The sequence below is a fragment of the Mauremys reevesii genome, linkage group 10, assembly GCF_016161935.1.
Source record: "Mauremys reevesii isolate NIE-2019 linkage group 10, ASM1616193v1, whole genome shotgun sequence".
Taxonomy (NCBI): Eukaryota; Metazoa; Chordata; order Testudines; family Geoemydidae; genus Mauremys; species Mauremys reevesii.
The window spans coordinates 78451791-78475530 of record NC_052632.1 but is presented as its reverse complement, the minus strand read 5'-3'; the positions used below and the strand labels follow the sequence as shown (position 1 = coordinate 78475530).

Sequence of the window (23740 nt, the reverse complement as noted above, 5' to 3'; positions counted from 1 at the left end):
CCAGGGATCAGGGGCTGGAGGTAGGACATGAGGGGACATCCCAGGCCTCCAGCCCAAACTGATTTATGGACTTATGCCCATTGGCCACGAATCCTCCTACCCCTTGGATGGACGGAGCCTTGCTCCCTTCCCTCTGCAATCCCCAGACCGCAAGGGGACGCTCTGGACAAACCAGAGGCCTTGGGGACGAGGCCAGGAGACGCCGTGAACGCCGACCTACCAGCTTGAACAGACTGAGCGCTTCCGGCACCAGCTCCTCCTCCAGCTGGGTCAGCGGGGACGCCAGTGGCACGGTGAGCATCCCGAACGACGGCTCCTGCGGGGCAACAGAGGACAGGCGCATTGAACTCTGCTGCAGGGATTCAGCAAAGCTCAGGCTATGGGCAGCCATGAAGGCCAATGATGGGCAAGGCCCATTGCAAGGTCCTGGCTGGAACGTGACTAAAGGACCGTTACAAAATCCCCCAGCACCAAACGTCTAATCCCAGCGTGTCCTGCTGGGAAGTGAGGGAGGTAGGGGAGCATCCCGCTGTAGAAATACAGAACGGTCTGTCAGACAGCAGCCCTACGCGGGCACACGCCACTTGCACGAGACAGGCACAGGCCAAATGCCGACCGAGGGGCCATATTCTGCTCTCAGACACAGAGTGACTCCATCACTCCAGGAGCAGTGCGGAGAGCAGGACCCGGCCCCTGTGCAGCAGCAGATGCTGTGCACAATCTCCTGGGAAGAGAAACGTGTGAGACAACAAGATCTTCTGGACAAAAATGCAAACATCTGCCTGTGGATTGTGGCATCCTGCTGTATGCGAGACCCGAACGACACATTGGACTAGAACAAAACCGGCTAGGGTCCCAGCCCGGGCTGAGTGAAACTCAGAAGGCACATGGCACGCACAGGGCAGGGACGTTGATTCACTGATCAAAGGGGAGCCGGTAGCACAGAGAAACATGCTTCCTTTCTCCAATCATCTGATTTTCTCTCAGCCAAGTCCCTTTAAGCTCAGGCCCATTCACAGATGCTACAATCTGCCTGGAGGGAGCCCCTTGCATCCAAGCCTCAGTGTCCTCCGTGCTCAGCATGTCACAGGATCAGGCCCCTCCTAACTTCCCTGGGAGGTCAGTAAGCACCACCTGCCCTGTTTTGCAGCCAGGGAAAGCACAGGTAAGTAACTTGCCAAAGGTCACTCAGCAAGTCAGTGGCAGAGGCGGGAAGAGACTCCAGAGTCCTGACTCCCAGGCCCCTGCTGTAACCTCTTAACACTCTCTCCCAGAGCTGGAGGAGAGCCCTGGAGTTTTAACTCCCAGCACGCTCTCTAACCACTAGGATTGACTCCCTCCCAAAGACAGAGATCGAACCCCAGTGTCCTGGCTTCCGGTCCCAGCTAACAACCGAGCATCACTCCCTCCTTATACTGCCTGTTCTTTAGAGGGCACGGGGTGGCTCAGGGGGCTGCTCGGTGCCTCCCTTACCTGGAAGTGGACCCGCACGTACTTGGCCATGGGGTAGGTGTTGATGTCGAGTGGCAGGGTGAGCTGGGAGTCCGTTTGCAGTGTGGGCGCAGGGACTGGAACGACGCACTGAGCATTCACCATCTTGGGAGCTGGGGGAGAACAGAGGCACCAGGAGTCAGTGGGGTCGGGAGGAGGAGAGGCTCCAGCCCCTGCCGCTGGATTAGACAACAAACAGACGCTCCCTGGGGTGTCTCGGCCTGGGATCCTTCAGGTCCAGGGCAGGGCAGAATCAAACCCATGTTGGCGCAGCCAGGAGGCTGGGCTGAGCGCCTTCTGGGGGCAGGGCAGAGACAGCGCTTGCTGACTCTTTCTGGAGACTCCTAGACCAACGTGGCCCAGCTAAACCTCACAGTATTCCAGGGGGAAACTGAGGCCCAGAGGCCAATGACAGAACTGGGAATAGAACCCAGGCATCCTGAACCCCGTCCCATGCTCTAACCACTAGACAGCTCTACCTAGAATCGAGTGTGGTTGGCCTCCTGCTGCCTCCTCTCCGGGAAGGGGTCGCTCTAGTTGCAGACTTGGTCATGATAACAGCTTCCATCTCTAGCCAGGTTTTCTCCCTGAGGGTCCCAAGGCATTTAACAGGCTGGGGGACAGGTCCTTTTTCTCCACTGCACCCTTGTGACTCCCATGGGGCGCTGGGGTGCAGTAGTTGGCTAGAATTTGACCCCCTAGATTTAGGGAGCTCCTCACCTACCATTGCAGGGCAACCACCTCTGGGGTGGAGTCTGGCATCTGAGCTGCACAAGAGCAGGCAGAGGCTGAGCAGGGCAGTCTTGGGTTAACAGCCCTATGGGATCGTCCGCAGAGACAGGAGGCCGGTGCTGCTGAAGCTGACTTTGCTAGTGGCCTGGATCCCCACTGGACCATTCCCAGCTCTCTGTGGGAAATGAGCGCTTACCTGCTGCCAGCTCCAGCAGCCCCGCCAGCTCAGCGGGGACTTCCAGGTGCGTTACATCCACCACCTCCCTCTTGGTCAGCTCCTGAGAGCAGAGCACAGAGACACCTGTCACCGTCATGCTCTCCTCCGGTGCTGAGCTGGAGCGCTGGATGACCTAACAGGCTCCCCCCCACATCACCTCTCTAGGTCCAATCCCCTGTGCGGGGCTCCCAGACCACAGCCGTAGCAGGGCCCAGAGATGGGCCCTGAGTCCTTCGACTATCCTAGCCAAGCATAAGGATGAGGGTGAATCCAGCTGACGTAGGCAACAGCGGAACGTGACTCAGAATTGCTCCAGTGGGCAGCTACCGTAACCCCACCCTCAGCCCAGGCACACCTCACCCACCACACACACACACACACACACACACACACACACACACACACACGCACACAGAGTGGCACTGGCATGCACCCCCCCCACAGCCGTCCAACGTGAGCCCTCTACCCACACCCACGTGCATCCATCACACCCACACACCAGTGCACTCACGCACCCACCACGGCATGTGCTACACACACACTTCACACGTCCACACACCAGCATGCGCGCACTTGAGCCCACCAGGCATTACCTGCTCAGCCTTTTTCTTCTCTTCCTCCGCCCGCCTGCGAGCCTCCTCCTTCCTCTGAAACCAGAGCACATTGGCACGTGGAGAGCAGCAGCGACACACACCCAGCCGGCTGCTGTGCGAATGGCTCCGGTTGCCTGGGCCGGGTCACTTGCCCGCTAGGAATCTGGCCGGGATGGGAGGGGCGCGGGAGGATGATGCGGGAATGAAGCCAAACCAGCAGGATCAGAGGTCTGTACCGCGAGGTACAGCAGGCTGGGCTGGTGGCTGGACAGCACATGGACACGCATGACCTGGAGGGGCTCCCCTGTTGCCAGCACCCCCTCGGCAGAGCGGTGAGGGGGAGCCCAGCACTGGGATAGCAGGGGGCTGCAGGTTGTATTGGGGGGGCATCAGCGGAGCTGGGTGTGGGAAGGGTGCCCAGCCCCCGCCTGCACCACGCCTGCCTCTATCCTCTCCTGAGCGCTAGGATCCACCCTGGTGAAAGGCAGCAGGAGACCGGCCCCGGGGCCCATCGGTCTCAGAAGACAGCCCGGTGCCCGCACACAGGAAAGCCCTGGGAGAGGGCACCAGGATCCCTCCTGCACATGCACAGATGCTGCCTCTAGCTTGCCTGGGCTCGGCCCTGTCACCCTGCTAGGCTGGGCGGACGCTCTTGCTGGTTACTCACCGCGTCCTTGCCATCCAGCTGGAACCGGACGCTCTTCATGGCCCCGACTGGCTCCCGGGGGCACAGTGCTGCTACTGCTGCTGGGCCTGGGGCAGGGGATGTGCCAGTCCCTGCACAGCTGGCCGGGGCGGGACTCGCTGCTTTGAGGCTGCTCTGTCTGCCTACAGAGCTGGCTAAGCCAAGGCTTAACCCATCCTCCTGTGCCGGCACTCGGGTGCCTGGCTCGGATCTCCCGCCTCCAGCACAGCAGCCAGAGCGTCTCTGCTCCGAACTGGGAGCACTGAGGGCCAGATGGTGAGGAGGGAGCCAGGGGCAGGGCTGGGCATTAGCACAGGCAAGTGGCCACTGGGGGCTCCTCACCCTGGGGGAGCATCTCAGAAGCTCTGCAGCTCCCAGCCCTCCATCCTTCCCTTAGGCAGGGGGGTCAGGCACAGCTGGATCTGTGCCCCCCCGTCGGCTACCCAGAGCCTCCTGAGGCCCCAGCCAGCAGGGGAAAACGCCCAGCCAGCACCATGGGTAAGAAGATCAGATCCACTGACAGTGGACCAGGAGCATACAGGATGCTCTGAGTTCCAGCAGCTGGCTCTGGCCCCCGGGATCCTGCCCTGGCCACGGGACTGGCCTCCCAGAGTCCAAGATCTGAACGCCATTCCCTCTGCAATCTCACACCTCTCCAGGGGCTTCTGGGCACGTGCCAGCATTGGGCTCTTGCTCCTCTTAGGCAGACCAGTTCCTGGCCCATGTGACAGCCAGTCAGTGCCCCTGTGTTGGTGGGGCAGGGAGCAGACACACTTTCAAAGACTCCCATCAGGTTTGGGTGAATTCCGTCAATGTCGGTGTCTCTCACATGTCTGGTCGGAGTCACACCCGCTGGGCACAATGACGCAGCGTCGCTGGCCCTGTGCAAAGTGGCTGTCACTAACACCAGCCCCGAGTGGCACAGGCCCATAGCTTCTAGATGGTACGACTGCACCACCGCCACACAGTGCAGGAGCCGGGACCCGCCGGGACTACACGACAGGGGATGGATCACTCGATAAATTGCCGTTCTCTTCACTCCCTCTGGGGCATCTGGCGCCGGCCGCCATTGGAAGACAAGATCCTGCCCTAGACAGACCATTGGTCTGACCCAGCCTGGCCGTTCTTATGTCCTTACTTCTGCCTGGGCGATTGGTAACGACACCCCTACACTAAAATACACTCTGGATTTTCTGGGTGAATTTGGTGCTACAGCACAAGCTAGAGACAAGTACAGCCAGTGCAAGCTTCTGCCAGTGCCCCTCAATCCTGGCCTGCTATTCCACCCCCTGGGCCCCTCACAGTTCTGCTGTTGCCCCTTAGTCCTGACTGACGGAGCTCCCGGCGATACAGGCCCACAGCACGACCCCCTTCCCGCCCATACCCTCCCCCTGCACCACATCTGGCCCGGCCATCCCGCCGCGCCAGCCAGTGGCCACTTGCTCTCACCTTGAGGTACCTCCTGCGATTCACATACATGTGCACCAGGGACCTGAACCTGATCAGACTCTTCCTCAGCCGCTTGTACCTCTGCCTGCAGGGGACAGCAACCCCGCGGTTAGAGGGGGAGGGGGAAGTCTCTACCCCGGGCCCCGGACACGGATCCCAGCCCAGGGGGGAAGCCCCTGGCACTGCCCAAGCAGCAGGAGCAAGTAGCTCAGCTTCGGGAAGGTGGGACGTCAGGCACAGGGAAGGGACTCTGGGCTCTGCCTGAGCAGCACTGGCCATAGGTGCGTGACACCGGAGTGCTCCCATAGCACCGAATCAGCCTGTCCCCCGTCTGCTGCCAGATGCTCCCAGTCCAACTCCCCGTCCTCCCTTCCCCAACTTCTGGCTGGAATGGGTAGGGAGAGAACAGTGATTTTCAGCCCAGCCTCTAATTCCGGTGGGCAGCCTGGCTCGCTTGCAGGTGCCCTGCTGGTTTGGATTCTACCTACAGGTAACACAGAGGCTGGGGGCGCAAGCCAAGCCCCACTGATGCTGATGGGAGTCTTGCCTTTGGATCAGGTCCTCGGGGGTGGGGGTTGCCGTGGGGTGAAAGGTCATGCCTACTCCACAGGCCCTGACACCAGTGCAGTGGGGGCAGATTTTCCCCTGTGTTTCACTTTGGAATGTGTCCCCAATAGTCTATGCTCTGCCCATGGAAACGGTTTGGCTTTGCCTGGATCCTGCCTGATCCCAAAGCTCAGCGTAGGGCCACTTGAAACTCAGCCCAGGGGCTCCCCGAAGGGCTTGGGGCCTTGGTGTCGGCTTTGGTCCCCCAGTAGCTCGTGCCCAAGCAGGAGAGCGAGCGGCTGGCTGGGCCCCTGACGGCAGGGCAGAGCGGCATCCCAGCAGTGCCCCGCCCCCCAGCACCTGGCCAGGTAGCCCCGGGACTGGCTTTGGAGGAGGATGATCTTGCGGCGCAGCGAGCGGAAGCGTTTCTTGATGAAGAAGGCGCGGGCGTAGCGCTGCAGGGTGAGCGCTGCCAGGTGCAGGGCACGGTCCCGCTTGCTCTCCAGCAGCTGGTACAGGTGCTCCTTCATGAACAGCTGGCAGCAGGGGGAGAGAGAAAAGGCATCAGGGGGGCAGCTTCTGACCAGCTCACCCACCTACCCAAACGACAGCAGCCAGGCTGGGTCCTGCTCCTGCTCCTGCCCCAGCAGCTCCCACTGACCTGCCCTGAGGATCTTTTCGCTTCCTCCTGCCCCTCCCTCCTGTGAGCACTGGGTCAGTTCGCTCCCTGCTTCCCCCCCCCCTCCGCTCTCCTCCCCCCCCCCCGGTCCCTCTCGATTCTTGCTACACCAAGGCTGGGAAGCGAGGCAGTGAGGAGCCCCTGCACCTGCAAGTGAGGCTGTGGAGCGTGGGGGCAGAGCTGATGTGGGGCTGGGGGAGGGACAGAGAATTCATTAATTAGAATTTGGGGGTTGGGGAGAAGTTGGAAGCTCTGCACCATCAAGCAACAGCAAGAGCTTCTGCAGCAGGGCCAGAACCACCTTACTGGCTCTAGTAATTGTCCCACACACCCCAGGGGGTGGAGCAGGGGGAGATCACATACTGTAACTGCCCCCCACACAGGGGGAATTCAAAAATCAAAGCCAAATCAAAAACATAACCTATTTTTTTTAAATCTCATAATATTGGGGCCAATCACATGATAGTTGGGGGGTCTGACTCATGATTTTTGAACTTCTGGGGTTGGCAATACTGGCGTGGTTTATTCTTCCAGGAGGCCTCTGGCAGGCACGAACTGATGAGATTCAGACAAATGAGCGTTGCACAATCTGGGCTGGATTATTATTATAATTAGCATGATTATTATTTGTATGGCGGTAGCATGTAGGAGCTCCAGTCAGAGACCAAGACTCCACACAGAACCACATGCAGCCCCAGCCCCGAAGAGCTTCCAATCTAAGCCAAAGACACAAGACGACAGATGGACACAGACAGACAGACAGGGCAGACCCAGGAAATATCATTAGGGTTAGGGTTTAATTTCCATATCGTGCATGTGCTAAAAGTGCGTGTGCAACGGTGTGCACGGCGTTGCCAGGATTGCAATGCAAACAGGTAAGTGTTCATGTGGAGAACCCACTCTGCACACCAGGGCCACCGGTGAGTGCAGTTACTTGATTCACAAGTGCCGTGCCACGTGCAAGCAGGGTTTGCCGTTCCGTGGGCATGGCTGCATGGGCCCGCTGTGTGGGCACAACTGAAAATGTGACCTCAGGCCCGTCATTACGGTTTGGGATTTAACTCTGTTTGCAGGCGTTGACCCTAACAGTCCACCAACCTTGACAAATGTCACCCGGCCACCTAGGCCCTTCTCTACCCTCCCTGGAGTGGCTGGTTCATGCAGGGAACCTCCAGAGGTAGCTTCCCCTGCCAGTCCCTGCAAACAGACCCTGTGGCCCACAGGATACAAATGGTGCAGGGTTCCCCCAGACTGAGATATCATCCCATTCCCAGCCAGCCATAAGCCCTCACCATGGGCGGAATCCGCACAACATCTTGCCCTTGATTTCCCTTCCCCTGTCCAGGCTACTCAGACCTTCTTGGCCATGGTCAAAGGGAAAGACAACAGCCGTACCTTGCTGACTCCAATGCAGTACGTGGTAGGACTCACGGCACACAGCTTCTTCAGCACCTCCACGCAGCTCGCACCATCTGGGGTGAGGCCAGGCCGGATATCTACAAGGCACCTGTACCTATAGAGCCCGGGAGCACAGTTAATGCATGAAATCCAGACTCAACTCATGAGTAATTCCACCCACGTCAGAGCCAGGAACAGGGCCCAGGACAGAAATCCGGGAGACATACTCCCCAGTACTCATTTAAATTAGAGAGGGAGGAGACCCGTTAGGAGCCGTCTGCGGGGGGCGGAACTGGATTGCTCTCTACAGTGCGTTCCCCCTGTGTGGGGGACCAGCCCCTTTACAACTGATTTGAATGATGAGGAATCTACCTTGCCCTCTCTCCCCACCCCTCCCACTGTCTGCTCGAGCTCACTCTTGGGAAATGCCCCTTCCCACCCCCATCCCAAAGCTTCTCAGTCTGGAATCCGCAGCTCCAGGCAGCAGCACCTGTCGATGAAGATCTGAAAGGGGATGCGAACCGGGAAGCCCTCTTTGCGGATGCGGATGGTCTCGAGGATTCCAGAGTACCGGAGCTGGCTGCTGACAATGTCCTCCTCGAAGACAGCTGGCTCCTGAGCAAGGGGAAAGGCCGGGGGGGGATGGGGTTACAGTCTGGCTTTAATTGCCTGTTCAAGCCAAAGGGGGATTGGGCAGTGGGGACCAGACAACTCGTGAGTGAAGCAGGAGCGAGGAAGACAGGGCTGGTGGCTGTGTGGGGACAATGCAGCATCCTCGGCGCTTCGATTCAGCAAAGCACTCAAACACATGCTCAACTTCCGGCCACTGACTTCAGTGGGAGCAGAAGCTACACATTTACTTAAGAGCTTTGCTGAATCGGAGTCTGGGTGCGAGGAGTGTCACTGGTTGGGGAGAGGTCGGGGGGAGAAGAGAGAGGGTGAAATGGAGAAGGCGGCAGCGAGGAGGAGGAAGCTCTTGCATACGAGACAGCATGGCTAGAGCATCACATTTCCTGATGTTATTGAAATGCTTTTGTGCAATTCATCTGCTTGCAAACCTCCTGCTACCGGCAACTAAAGCCTGATCTCCAAGGGGGTTCTCCTCTCCGGACAGAGCTCCTTCGCCTCACTCTTTGTGACAAAGTGTCAAGCCGCACGTTTGCAAAGAGCTTATGTCTGCTCGGCTGTGACAAATGCTATTCCAGGAACAAAGTGGTTGGTGCCACCCAGACCGGATGCGTCTTAAGCGGCCAAATGCGCAGTCTGTGTGGTGATATTAAGGCTTATAGGCACTCACAATTTCAGCCTCGAGAGGGCGATGTGATCACACACACTTAAGCAGGCCTGAGATTCCACCCAGCCGAGCACAGTTGGGACACGCATTGCGTGAGGCCAGAGACAGACATCAATGCCGCGTGTTATTGGCTCTCTGGCCGGGTAAAGAGCAGGAAGCGTGTTTGCTCGAGAGCAAACAAGCCAGACAATGGGTGTGGTCCGGTCTCGGTGCATTGTCTCCCTTCGTTCAATGAGACAGCTGCAGGCCAGACATCTCACCAGCAGCCTTCAGAGCGATAGGATCCAGGCTGGGGAGCAGTGTCACTGGAGATGCACTGCAGGCCGCGTGGCACAGAACTGAAAGGCACTGGGCTACCAGCTGCCCCCTCCCTTTACAGCACCCGCTGTGACCCCAGCCAGGGTTGGGCGCACTTATCGCAATGCCCATACGGGACACCCAGGCCTTACTCCCTGTGCTAAGGAGAAGCAGGATCTAGTGGGTAAAGCCCAGGGCTGAGAGTCAGGAACTGCAGCTTCCATTCCCGGCCCCGCCACAGGCTCGCAGGGTGCCTTGGGCATGTCACTTTGGCCCCCGTTTTTAAAAGCGGGATCCCTTCGTGGGTGCCTTGCTAGGACGTGATGTTCAGATGTGCCGCTGAGCACCCACAGCTCCAGCTGACGTCAGTGGGCACTGCCATTGCTCGGCACAGGAACAAGACCTCTCGGGACACCGACCCCCTCTCCATACAGCCCGTTCCCCAGCCCACCATTTCCATCGCGCCCAGGACTAATGGAAACAGGGAGGGAAGGGGGAACTCCCCCTCCGGGGTTATGTCAATGAGACGTGCCTTTGGCACTGCATCTGGCCCCCACCACCACCACCACCCCAGCCGCATGGCGCGTTCTTACCTTCTTGTTGTTGGGTTTGAGGCAGCGGACGAAGAACGGGTTGCACCTGAATCGGAGAGAGAGAGACACGTTTATCTGCTGGGGGAGCTGAGACAAAGGAACCCACGAGCTTGGAGGCCACAGGGCTTCCCGGGAAGTGCTGGGAGGTCTCTGCTGCACACGGCAAGCAAGCCAAGCAGCTCCAGCTGTGTCCAGCACACAGATCATCGGGGGGATCCAGCACGCCGCAGCAGGACTTCCCAAGGCACCTAACTCCCCTAGGCCCACTGAGAGTCTTAGCTTCTGGTTCTGGAGACCAGTGTATTGTGACTATGTGGTTACAATGTCCTGGAAAGATCCCTTCCCTCCGTGTTCCAGACCAGGACTCTGTGGGACGACTCTCTGGGCAGGTCTATACCCCACTCCGGAATGTGGAACGACGAGGAGCTGCTGGATTTTTCCCACCAGCCCATTTCCCTACCCCGAATAGGCAATTTCTGAATCCGTTTCTTTAAGCTCCCTGCTCACTCACCTCTCCATCTTCTCCACCAAGTCCAGGAGTGACTGCTGGAACTTAGCTGCCACCGTCGGTGCTTTATACCGCCGGGTGACTGTGCTGTTCTTCCCCATCATGGTCCTCTGCTGGGCCACCAGCTGGGCATGGCCAAAGAAGAGGTTGGCCACCACCTTGGAAGGGAGGGGCACGGTTAAAAAGAAGGATGGATTAGGGCTCTGTTGAGATGTTTTCTGTGGTGTTGCCTAATGGATAGAGCACTGGACTGGGTCTCAGGAAACCTGGATTGATTCCCAGCTCTGCCAATGGCCTGCTGGGTGACCCTAGGCAAGTCACTGCCCCACTCTGTGCCTCAGTTTCCCCATCTGTACAATGGGCATAATGATACTGCCCTCCTCTGTGAAGCTCTTTGAGATCTATTGATGATAAGAGCTAGGGATTATTATTGTTCATTATGTCCACAGTGTATCCTCAGAGGGTTCAACGCTTAAAGCACAGGAATGGGAGTCAGGACTCTTGGGTTCTTTTCCCAGCCCTGTCACTGACTTACTGTGTGATCCTGGGCAAGTCACCTCCCTGCTCTGTGCCTTGGTTTCCGCACCTACAAAATGGGATCACCCATACTGTGTCCTCATGGGATACTGGAAGAGCAAAGTGCTATCGGCCAAGTTAGCTGGAGTGAGATAGGGCAGGTATGTCAGGAATGAGTGGAGTTCAGTGGCTGTTAAAGTCAGACTTGTCGCTAGCATCTGCGTATGAGTATTCTGCAAAATCCTAGAGTGGCCTCGTCTGTTACATTTTATCCACCCTGCCCAGGAGCACTGTCTTGGGGGAAGGTGGTACATTTACAAACCACGTTGGCCATCTTGCCAGGTGGATTAACAAGTGCCCGTAGGTTGGCAGGTGTATCCGTGTTCTGGGGCACCCACAGACCTCTCTAGTTCCAAGTCCACTCACATCCACACAAGCTTCTTGAATGGACTTCAGCAGCTGGACAAATCCCTGGGACACCTATTAGAGAGACCGATCCTGCCCCAAGCTCCGGGGAAGAAGGAGGTGACATCACAGGCCTTCTCTAGCTCCGATTTCCATGATTCTGCCTGGGCAGCCAGGACTTGCATTGTTCAGCAGAGAGCAAGCTGAACAAATACTGCCCAGAGGCATGACAGAGTTCCCAGGGGGGAAATCACATGGCAGCTTCATGAACAATGGAGGAGCTAATTACGTTCACTGCAGCCACTGCTCTGCGTGGGAAAGGGAGTCCCACCAGTGGCAGTACATGTAACAATAACACCCAGCTCTTCTCATCCGTAGACCTTGACGCACTTTACAAAGGAGGTCAGTATCATCTAGGGACACTGAGGTCCAGAGAGAAGTCTATTCCTGATAGGCCAGAGACAGAGCTGGGACTAGAATCCTGATTTCCTGACTTCAGTCCACTGCTCTGTCTAATAGGTCACACTGCCTCTTATAGAAAATGCAATCCTGCTGTACCATACCATCAGGCAACCCCCAGATCCATCACCAGCGCCCCCCCTGCCACTCTCCCAGCCAGCGCTGCCAGCAATGGCAGCAGAGTCAGAGGCCAGCGTGAGCTCTTACTTTGGTTTTGCTGTTGACAAAAAGGTCCAGAACGTCCTGGCGAACTTGATCATAGTTTTTATCCAGGAACTTGTGCACCTGGGAAAATAAACAGATCCCTCCCCAGTTACTCAAACCCATCGGGTATGACATGGAAGTTCTAGAAATGAAGGGCCAGATTCTCTGCTGGGAAACGCCAGTAGAGCACCACTGGAGTTGTGATTTACACCAGCTGAGGATCTAGCGCTCGCTGGACAGCTGTGGGAAAGAGAGCCAGACTGGCAGTTAAAGAGCACTGGTCCTACTCCGAATCCCAGTTCTCCAGCCACTCACCTGGTAGGTTACTTTGCCAGCATAGTGTTTGATGGTGAACTCTGGGAGAGGCATCTTTGGTTTGGTGTACAATGCATTGGAGCCATGGTGGTAATGACACTTCTGGAGGAAGGTATGGTCTGTGGCCTGGAAGTAGGAATAGGGGTGCACAGGGTTAATTAGGCAACCTGCCTGCCTGCAGGCTACAGCCACAAGCATACACCCTCACTGTTTCTAGCCAGCCTTTATCACTGTTTAACCAGCCCCTGTGGACTGCTCTGCATCAGCAGGCAGCCAGATCGAGGGCTGGATGATTCTATGAGCATTGGTAACACTTGTTGCCATTCATATTAACTTTGGGGTGGGAAAAAAATTCATGCTTCAGGGCATGTAAACTGATAGCCTGAAGGGTCAGGAAGGAACTTCTGATACCTGCACTCATCATCACCATGTTCAGCATTGGCTTATAGCCGGTGAGGGGTATTACATCACAGGGAGCACTTGGCAGAGCTGGCAAAACATTTGGAATGAAACCTATAAAACTCACCTGGATTTGGGGCACCAAGCTGGAAGGAGCACTGTCTAATGGCTAGAGCTCAGAACTCTGAGTCAGACGGTCGGGTTTTGGGGATCTGTTCCTAGGTCTGCCACTGACTCACTGTGTGACCTCAACCAAGTCACCTCACTGCTGCATGTCTCAGTGTCCCCTCCTTCCTAGGGGGCTTGGGAGGCGTCATTTATTAACATCTGCAAAAGTTCTTTGAGATTCCTGGCTGGAAGCTACTCTAGACAATCTATGGCCACCTGGAACTTCCTGAACCTCTCCATGCTGCACAGGGATCCCATGACCACTCACAACTCCACAGCAACACAGCAGCTGAACTGCAGACCCTCCTGCTCGAAGGGCATGTCTACACTGGAGCGAGAGTGTAATTTCTTGGGTAGACATGCCCTTAACAGCGTAGCCACAGCTGAATGGGCGATGGGAGAGACTAGCTGCTCCGAGTACATTCCAAGGGTTTCAGACAGGATTGTACTCAGGAAAGTTAACTTGTCCCACCCCTCATGTGGCCACAGATACACTGCTATTTTTAGCACGCCAGCTCTGTCAGAGCTAGCACAGGTATGGCTGCCTCAGTGTGGACATAGCTTGAAAGCCAAGCCCTCCTATCACGCGAGCTAAGGGAGAATCTCATCCAGCAGCACAGGGTCTGACACACACAGTTGTGCAACTCTGATTCCATCCAGTAGGGGGCCCTGGTGTGCGCACATGCACCCACAGAGAGGAGAGAATTCCTATTTCAAGGCAGTTTTGCTCCAATCTTGCCCTTGCTCCAGTTCATTTGCCCTGCTTGGCCACCTTCATCCCTGGTGGGGAGATAGTGGAATTGCATCTGCTCACGCAGCAGCTCTGAATTTGAACCAGTGCCTTTCGTGTGACCATAGGATGCCTCCAGGATCCCTCTCTAAAGCTAAGGTACATAAGGATCAGAGTATATAAATAAGGCTGTCTGCCTTTACAGAGATCAAGGCATCAGGATGAACCCAGGGACTGGTGGATCAGCCCCATCATCACTGAATCTGCAGGAGCTAATGGCACTCGCCTCTCTGGTTAGCTTGCCAGGATCACTTTTTAAAATGAACAGCATTTTGCCAATAAGCCGCTGGCAATGCTGAGCCCTCTGCAGCGCCACTACCTGAGGGAAGGAGCTCTGATCATCCAGGATCCTCAGAATCCCGTGTGGCTTTTGAGCAATGAGATCGATGCAGGGCTGGTTGTCGCTGAAGGTGATTTCTTTCCACTCTATCTGTTCCCGGACGTACTCCTCCTGCAGGAAGCGTATGCAAGGTCATGGGGAAGCAAAAGGCCTCAGTGATTCAGGCTTAATCTGCCGGCTCATAGGTCTTTATTATGATTAATTGGCTTTGACATAGTTCTTACTAGGCCAACCTTTTCCAGAAGAACCCCCATTATCCAGAGGGCACAGGGATCAACCAAAGGCCTTCAAAGAATGAGGGGTGTCAAATAATCCTGGAGCCTGCCCTGCTGGCTTTGAAGTGCTCTGGGGACTAGGAATGGTTGCACCCTGCGTAGCTTTCCCTGAGGGGTTGGTGTTATAAAGGGGGACCGGACTGTTCTCTCACTTGCAGGTTTGGCAGGTAGCGTGCACTGAAGCAAGAGGCCAGGCACTACCCCAATTCCAACCAGCTTCCCCAGCTCACCTGCTCCTCCTTAAAGACGATCTTGTTGAAGAAGAATTGCAGATATTCGTTTGCATAATTGATACATAGCTGCTCGAAGCTGTTAAAGCTGAGGTCCTGTGGAAAATACACGCCCATGTAAAGCATGCCTGGAAGCAGGCACAGCAGGGCTAAGGGATAGTGAGTGAGCACAGCAGACTTTCACCCCTGGACCTAGAAGTTTAATCCCAACGTTGCTCTGAACTGAAAACGCATTTGCTGGGCCGCAGCCTCATTCCCAATGGTGTTCACCAGAGAAGGACCATGTAAAATGGCACCATTGGACACATCCAGCTGCATCTCTCGAGGAGAGGCCCAGGACTGGAATAGCAAGGGGTGCTGCAGGTCAGGGTTAGAGGGGCGAGCAGCAGAGGAGGCCCCATGAGGGGGAGAGAGGGGGATCAGGACTGAGATGCACTGGTGCAGCTGGACTGGAACGGCAGGTAATGATATACAGTGAGACAGCCCAGGGCTGGCATAGGAAAGAACTGGATTGCGTAGGTAGAGGATACTGACCTAGATGGTCTGATCCCGCCTGGCACTTCCTGTGTTCTTATGCATAGGCAGTTCGCAGGGGGGGCGCGGGGAGTTGTTGGAGGGGAAGGGGGGGAACAGGGGCTCAGGAGCATGACAGCAGACAGCTAGAGATCAGGGCGGGCTGGGGTGGTGGGTGAGGATCAGCGGAGCTGGGGTGGCGAGGCCAAGACTGGAACACACACAAACACCCCCGATTCTGGAGACATCAGTGCCTGGGGCCTGACAAACCGTTCAGGGGGATTTGCTCTGCTGAGGATGGGAAGAAACTGGGCCTGGACCTTACTGAACCTCCTGCCCTAGGCAGCAAAACCATCCAAGTCTCCGAACCATTCCCGGATTCTCTGCCGCTGGCATGTTTACAGGACAACGAGGCATGTGTCACCCAGGCCCGTACTGGATTAAAACCCACGAGGCTGGAACCAGACGCATGTTAAACAGATCCACCATTTTACACCTCGGCTGGTGACCCAACAGAGCAGCAATGATTTACACCAGCTGCGGATCTGGCCCTGAGTTGGGACTATTTTGAGTGCACGGCTGCAAAGCGCAAAGCATGCAGGGAAACGCTGGCCAGGCTCCGTGGAGGGGGAAGGGGGAGCCCTGGCCATTGATAACTCTCTCCACAGGTGTCATTAAAAAATTGGGGAGTGAAATGCCCTGGGGCCGCTAGCCCATGGGAGCTGGGGGGGTTGTGGCAGCATCAGAAAGCAGGAGGGCGCATCTCAGGTCATGGATGGGATTCCTGTGAATCCTAGCGGGGAGTCAGGGGCAGGCGAGTTTAATTTATGGTTTGATCATTTCCATTCACAATGTCTTTTGTTTCTGACCCACGGTCCCAGTATGTCACGCTGTGGCTCCCAGTAGGTCCCACTGGTGCCAGTATGAGTTGGTAACACACATTTGTATCACCAGGGCTTTCAGTGTTGTCTGCTGAGCTCATGAGGAGCCGGATTCAGGCCTGGCCTGAGACCCGCGTTGGCTTCAGCGGGAGATGCCCATACGCACACCCAGGCTACACTTAGTCCCACGTTCTGATTCTCCTGATCTGCCACAGGAACGTGAGGGACGGGCCAACATCTCCCATGCAGCCCTCCGCCTTGCTCACCTCGAACCCATAGATATCCAGAATGGCTATGGAAAGAGCCTCCTTTTTAGGGTAGACCAGTTTGTTGATCCTGTCCGTGAGCCAGCTGAAGAGCAGGGAGTACAGGATCTTGGCAATGGCATCTCTGGGAAAAGGAGGAGACAAGCACAGCTCTTGGGATACAGCGGAACATGTGGAAGGGGCTGCCAGACTCAGACCCAGTTGCTTTGGGAGACTGGTAGCGCTCCCTCCCCCCCGCCCCCAGTCCCTCTGTCCCAGTCTGCCCTGGGCATGTCCCAGCTGAAATCTGCCAGCCCCTCAGTCGCATTTTGAGCTACATGCATCAATAAAATGATCTTGAATAGGCTTGAATAGAGACTGGGAATGGCTGAGCCATTCACACATTGAATCTATTTCCCCATGTTAAGTATCCTCACACCTTCTTGTCATTATCACTGCAAAAGTTTTTTTATTCCTGCTGATAATTGCTCATCTTAATTAATTAGCCTCTTAGAGTTGGTAGGACAACTCCCACCTTTTTCATGGTCTCTGTATGTGTATATACCTCCTCACTGTATGTTCCAGTCTATGCATCTGAAGAAGTGGGCTGTAGCCCACGAAAGCTTATGCTCAAATAAATGTGTTCGTCTCTAAGGTGCCACAAGTCCTCCTGTTCTTTTTTTAATAAAATGATTGAAATAGTTGGTGCATAGTGGAAAGTAACCAGATGGCCAGATCCAAAACCGTAGGAGGTCTATTTCCACCTGGCAGCGTTGTAAAATTCTTCAGGCCAGCTCCTCAGTGGGTGTGAATGGCCACAGCTTCACTGAAGCCAAGAGAGTGACACTGATTTACACCAGCTGAGAATCTGGCCCTACCTGATGGGTGGGTAACACATGATTCATTTTTTCCATCGTCCTAGAAAAAAGAGGGCACGTCAATTGTGCGCCTGGGCTGGTAAATCTCCAGGGCAATTTTGCAAGGCTGAAATAATATAGCACAGGTAAAAGCTGGTTGTGCTCTGGGGCATTTCTCACACAAGTGTGGGTCCCGGGCAGAACAAAGAGCCTCAAAATGTCCTCAGATTTGAGACACACATTGAAAAACCGCTCTCAGCATTCTCCGGGTTTGTGTCAGTCACAAGGGGGAAGGTTTCCTGCCTTTGCACTGGTTAGCCACAGGGTGGGATACCATGGGAAGAAGCAGGACAGTCTTACAACAGGGAAAGGAAAGGAAGGATAACACAATGGATAGAGAGGAAGGAAAACCTAGTGGTAAGGGCGCTAGCCTGGACTTGGGACACCTGGATTCAATTCCCTGCTCTGCCACAGGTGCCCTGTACAACCTCGAGCAAGTCACTTAGTCTCTCTGTGGCTCCATGCTCCATCTATTAAATGGGGACTATAACCATGCCCTACCTGACAGGTAAAGACTGCGAGGTGCGCAGATACTGTGGGAAGGGGGGGGGCGTATAAGTAGAGAGGGCAGGTACAAAGTAGATTGGTCTGCTGAATCCCGCCTAAAGCAGGACAGCTGGGCTTGCCTGCCACCCTGTCCATAGCATCTGGCTGTGTTTATTACATGTTTTGATAAGCTGCCACTGCCTGCCAGCCTTTCCTCATTCTGAATCCCTCAGTCCCCATGTGTGGCGTGCTGACGAGCCAGAGACAGATCCCTGCATCTCCTCCTTTACCTGGCATCAACGGCACTTTCCACAGTGAGGGGGGTGAAAATCTTCTCCCTCAGCGTTTCCTGTTGAGAAGGGCAAAATCGAACAAACAGGTGAAATCCTCCCTAAAGCCGGTGTGGGGCTGCTATCACCACTTAATGCAGACATGCGGCCCACGGGACACTACAAGCCCCAGCATGCACTGCTCCATTCTGAACCAGGCAGATGGAGAGCGGGAGAAGAGGGATGAGATGAAACTGGGTGAAGGAAAATTCAGAAAAAGCGTCACTGTCAGTGAGGCCTATTAGAGGGTGGGACAGTCGTCCACAGGGAGCATCTCTTGAGTCCTTCAGAAATGGATGGAACAAAGGTCTGGTGACTGTTCATGGGGGGAGATGCCAAGACACACTTATATGTTGTATAAATGGAGAGAGAGATGAGGGGGGCAGAGGACTCCACAGGGATGTTCCACAAACATGAAAAGCAAAGCAGCAGTGTCCTGCTGGCAGATCAGATACTGAAAATAGACCGGTCCCCTGTGGGGCAATGAAGTGAGCAGGGTCTCAGAGCAGAGACTCTCTTCACTGCCGTCTACCTCCCCAAGATGTCCCTCTAGCCACAGCACCCATCTGTCCAACCAGCCATCTCAAATCCGTGGGCCTTACCGTCACTTTGAACGTGATGGCCTTCTGCAGCCCCTCTGGGGAGATCTGGAGCAGCTCGGCTACCGCACGGATCTCTCTCGCACTCACCACCGACGCGACCTCCTGGCAGTCTGTCTGAGAAGCACAAAGACAGCCCGTTGGCAGGCAACTTCCCAGGAGCCAGCACAGTTGGTACCCAGGGACAACCTAAGGGACCTCGTACTGAAGGCCTTGTCCATCTCTCTTTATGACTATAGGCCCTGATCCTGAGCTGGAGTACATCAGTGTAGCCCCATCGACCTGGTGTTCATAGAAGCACTGACTTCACTTGGGCTACACTGATTTACACTAGCAGAGGATCTGGCCCATTGTTTGGCGCTAGAGGAAGAATCAGAACGTCCCTGCCGTGGGAAAGGCTGATATTCTGATGTTGGTTTTTGACCCAGATGGACCCTTAAATGTCCAAATCTCAATTTGTTTTGCAGAACGGCAAGTTCAGAGAAGTGTTGATTTGGAAACATCAAAACATTTTGTGTCTGCTGGTTCGACGTGGAACTGCGTCTGCCATAGCTGTTGTGGGGCTTCCTGGGTGTTGTAGTTCAGGTGTCCCATGGTGCCAGGATCCTCTGTGGGCCAGGGATTTTTTCTGGATGCAGATTCCACAAAATGGAGAGAAGCTAAAATCTTGGGTTCAATTTTCTTTTGAGAGCTTCCTCCCTGCACAGGGGCGTAGGGTCTGATCCAGATTCCATGGAAGCTAAACTGGAATCTTTGCATGGGTCCAACAGACATTGGATCAAAGCCCTAGTTCACAGCATGCATCTAAAGTCCTTGCTATCAGTATCTCTTTGCGCCCTGGGTCCCCTTCCCGTCTTCCCCCGGGAGACGATTACCTCATATTTTTCAAAGTAGACGTTCCCCAGGTGGAGGATGGAAGACAGAATTCGGAAGATGCTGTTTTGGTCTTCGGTGTTGAAGTTCAGGATCTCCATGGCGCTGAGCAACCTCCGGAAATCCTCAGCATCACTCTTGCCAGGAATCTCGCAGTTACCCCCCTGCAAAGGTCCCAATCAAAGCATATCTGTGGAACATGCAACCTGAGGCCCAGGAATTACTCACGACAGGGAACGCAAATTTACTAGAACTGGGGATTTACCGATCTGGGGAGTGAAGCAACCGGAATGTCACAAGGACATGGCTGCTATCACAGCTCCAGAAGGAAATGGAATTGCAGGTTGTCAGCTGTTTGAGGCGGGGCTGCGTCTGCCTGTGTGTTTGTACAAGGCCTTGGACAATGGGTCCCGGATCCTGATTGGGGTTTTCGGGTGCTGCACCAGTAGACATAATAAATCAAGTGGGCCTGATTGCTGAGCTCACGTGCGGACGTGGGCTCCATACCTGGTTCAGGTAATAGTAAGTTTCTGCATCTTGAAGGCAGAATTGCTGCTTCTGCTGAGCAGGAAGGCCAGCCAACATCTCATAGAATATGTGATAGTTCCTTTCGTTTTTGGCCTATGGAACAAGAGGGACCAGACTAAGGAAGCGTCGTGACATGGGGATGGCAGTGGGGGGTGGCACAATAAATGCTGGGACTCACCTGAAACACGATCCTTGATTTCTCAAGAAGGTACTGTGAGGTTATGGCACCACAGATCAAGCCTCTGGGAGAGACAAAGGTTAGCGCCTGGGGGCTGGGAATCTTAGCAAGGGATCTCGTCAGACACAAGCGAGTGAAGGAAGGACTGAGGATCTATCCACACCCAGCCCTCTGCACCTGCAGGACACTGGCTGTGTGGGAGGTGCCCAACCGATGCCAACCAATGGCTCCTGCTCATCACTCCAGAGGGACATGAATGTCCCCCAAGGTCCCAGCCTGTCTGCTCAGTAGGAAACATCCTACTCCAGTACTGTTCAGCTCCACAGCTGGCACTGCCAGCCCAGCGTCTCATCTCATCTCTCCCCTGAAGTACCTCTGGGTCCAAGGACTAGCCGTTGCCCATTGTTTTCCCTTGAATCCGAGCTGAATCTGCCTCAGAGCTCAGCACTGTGGGTATCCTGCTACCCAGGTGCCCATGCTGCAACTCCCAGCACAGCTGAGTGAGGGGAGAGCCACCAGTATGGCATCTGCCTGCTGCTGCCTCTGGTAAACAAAGGGCCAACCATGTGCAGCCATCAAAGACAATGGATTGGCTGTTGCAGCCTGGCAGACTATGTCAGATAGGCAGCAATTAAACCTCCTGCACTAAAAGCCAATGCGGAAGAGAACCTCCTTGTTCCCAGTGGGGAGAGATGGATTCTAGTCTATTCTGCAAAGGTTCTTACGCTGCCCTCATCACCACAGTATCCGAGTGCCTTCCAGCTGTGCATTAAGCAACGTTTGGATGGATGGGCAGACAGAAAACCACGATAGCTGGCCAATTCCCATGCTAAGCGAGAGGACCAAGGAGAAGGGTGGAGGATTTGAGTTGCTGAGTGTGGCATATTGAGGACTGTGTTGGAATTGCAAGCCATCACTTTAAGAGTGGGAAGGGGGGTAAAAGGGGGAAAGTGGTTCCTGGTCCTGCTTGCATGCTGGAGGGCTCTGTTGTGAAGTGGCTGGGAGCAGCAGGCAATCTGCAGGCAGCCAGCCTAAGAGCAAGGTGGGGTGACTTGTGCGTCTTTGTTTTAGGGAACAGCCTGCTTTGTCACTCTCTGGTTTTGGTTACCGTGTGTTATCATTCTGAATTCTAAGAAATAAAGTCATGTTGCATTGCAACCTTCCTGCAAGAGCAGTTGCATTTTTGTCTAGCTTCTCGGTGTGTGCCATGAACTGAGGAAGCCACTGCCTTCTGCTGGGGAGCTGGTGCTCCCATGTCCTATATCCCAGCCCCAATGGAAGCCCTCCCCTGCCCCATTCATGTATCTGAATGAGAGACTGAGATGTATCCAGAGACTGGAGGAATGGCAGCCCCGCTACAAGGCCATGTCAGTTGGGACTTGGGGAGCTCAAAAGGAGGAATATTTTTAGGGCCTTATATTTGAAGCAAAGGCCTGAGTTGTGCACGTGGTTACCGCGACTGCGGATGCAGCTCTAGCAGTTGGGTGTGCATGCAGCCAGTTATGCATCTATTAGGCAGTGCTCACAGTCACACAACTGGCAGTGCAAATTAGGTGTGCAATGGCACACACATGGTTTTTTTAAAAGCAGGCCCTTAAAATCAAACAACCCCTCCCCACACGCAAGAGGGACAAGGATACAATCTGTCTGGGGAGACACCTTTCCACAAAGTGTTGCCTGCGGCTGGGTTGGCCGACCGCCCAGCCCGAGGAGCTGAATGGTTCCTGTGCTTTGAATGGAACCATTAAATCACAGCCACGGAGCACAAGGATCTAACGTCTCCCAGGGGTTCTGGTGGTCCCTCCAGTCAGCAGCCCAGAGGCAGGATCGTGGGGCAGAATTCCCTCGGGCTGGGGCTCAGTTTCAGACACACAGAGTGGGGTGTTAGAGGGACACTCATACGCTCATCATTACTTACTCCTCCAGAAAGATTTCCACAAATTTCCCAAACCTGCTGGAGTTGTCGTTCCTCACTGTTTTGGCATTTCCGAAGGATTCCAGCAGGGGGGTCGCTTCGAGGATCTGCCCCAGCCAGACAAAAAAAACCCACCAAGCACTGGTCAGGGTGAGACAGTCCAGCCAGGGATGCCAAGACGCTGAAGTGATGGGCACAGTGCAGAAACAAAAGCCTGGCTAGACACATCAGATTAACCCTCGTGGCTGCCCTGGTGCCTCCACCTCCAGCCTGCTCCTCTTGGGGACAGGAAGTAAAAGCCTTCCCCATCCTTTGCATAAGAAAATAAGAAGGGCCACACTGCTCCAGCTAGCCCAGTATCCTGTCTTCCAACAGTGGCCAGTGCCGGGTGCTTCAGAGGGAATGAACAGAACTGGGCAATGGTTGAGTGATCCATCCCCTGTCGCCCCATCCCAGGTTCTGGCAGTCAGAAGTTTAGGGACACTCAGAGCATGGGGTTGTGTCTCTGACCATCTTGGCTAGTAGCCGTTGATGGAACCATCCTCCATGAGTTTATCTAATTCTTTTTTGAACCCATTTATACTTTTGGCCTTCACAGCATCCCCTGGCAACGAGTACCACAGTTGACAAATGTGCATCGTGTGCAGTACTTCCTTTTGTTTGTTTAAACCAGATGCCTATTCATTTCATTGTGTGATAGTCCGGTTCTTGTGTTACGGAAAGGGGTTAATAACACTTCCTTTTTCCCTTTCTCCACACCAGTCATGATTTTATAGACCTCTATCATATCCCCACTTAGTCCTCTCTTTTCCAAGCTGAAAAGTCCCAGCCTTACTAATCTCTCCTCATACGGAAGCCGTTCCATACCCCTAATAATTTTTGTTGCCCTTCCCTGAACCTTTTCCAATTCCAATATATCTTTTTTGAGATGGGGCGACCACATCTGCACACAGTATTCAAGATGTGGGCGTACAATGGATTTATATAGAGGCAATATGATATTTTCTGTTTTATTATCTATCCCTTTCTTAATGATTCCTAACATTCTGTTCACTTTTTTGACTGCCGCTGCAGATTGAGTGGATGTTTTCAGAGAACTATGCACAATCACTCCAAGATCTCTTTCTTGAGTAGTAACAGCTAATTTAGACCCCATCATATTATACGTATAGTTGGGATTATGTTTTCCAATGTGCATTACTTTGCATTTATCAACATTGAATTCATCTGCCATTTTGTTGCCCAGTCACCAGTTTTGTGAGATCCTTTTGTAGCTCTTTGCAGTCTGCTTGGGACTTAACTATCTTGAGTAGTTTTGTATCTGCAAATTTTGCCACCTCACTGTTTACTCCCTTTTCCAGATCATTTATGAATATGTTGAATAGGACTGGGCCCAGTACAGACCCCTGGGGGACACTATTATTTACCTCTCTCCACCCTGAAAACTGACCATTTATTCCTACCCTTTGTTTCCTATCTTTTAACCAGTTACCAATCTATGAGAGGACCTTCCCTCTCATCCCATGACAGCTTACTTTGCCTAAGAGCCTTTGGTGAGGGATCTTGTCAAAGAACATAAGAACGGCCATACTGAGTCAGACCAAAGGTCCATCCAGCCCAGTATCCTGTCTACCAACAGTGGCCAATGCCAGGTGCCCCAGAGGGAGTGAACCTAACAGGCAATGATCAAGTG

The 23740-nt window shown here is 54.4% G+C and overlaps 1 protein-coding gene across 1 annotated transcript in view; it reads right to left on the bottom strand.

The window, feature by feature from the left end:
* The window catches only part of MYO15A (myosin XVA), an 82087-nt gene that overhangs the window by 45426 nt on the left and 12921 nt on the right, over positions 1 to 23740 (bottom strand). Inside the window, exons 11-31 of the mRNA XM_039493381.1 lie at positions 22051 to 22154; positions 20133 to 20196; positions 19934 to 20047; positions 19429 to 19590; positions 18557 to 18670; positions 17916 to 17974; positions 16244 to 16367; positions 14584 to 14679; positions 14058 to 14189; positions 12382 to 12507; positions 12070 to 12147; positions 10486 to 10640; positions 9975 to 10020; positions 8281 to 8405; positions 7788 to 7905; positions 6074 to 6249; positions 5168 to 5252; positions 3034 to 3087; positions 2420 to 2501; positions 1474 to 1604; positions 221 to 316 (exon numbers count right to left, since the gene is read on the bottom strand). Of these exons, the coding sequence (XP_039349315.1) occupies positions 221 to 316; positions 1474 to 1604; positions 2420 to 2501; positions 3034 to 3087; positions 5168 to 5252; positions 6074 to 6249; positions 7788 to 7905; positions 8281 to 8405; positions 9975 to 10020; positions 10486 to 10640; positions 12070 to 12147; positions 12382 to 12507; positions 14058 to 14189; positions 14584 to 14679; positions 16244 to 16367; positions 17916 to 17974; positions 18557 to 18670; positions 19429 to 19590; positions 19934 to 20047; positions 20133 to 20196; positions 22051 to 22154 (2241 nt within the window). The remainder of the gene's footprint in view (positions 1 to 220; positions 317 to 1473; positions 1605 to 2419; positions 2502 to 3033; positions 3088 to 5167; positions 5253 to 6073; positions 6250 to 7787; positions 7906 to 8280; positions 8406 to 9974; positions 10021 to 10485; positions 10641 to 12069; positions 12148 to 12381; positions 12508 to 14057; positions 14190 to 14583; positions 14680 to 16243; positions 16368 to 17915; positions 17975 to 18556; positions 18671 to 19428; positions 19591 to 19933; positions 20048 to 20132; positions 20197 to 22050; positions 22155 to 23740) is intronic.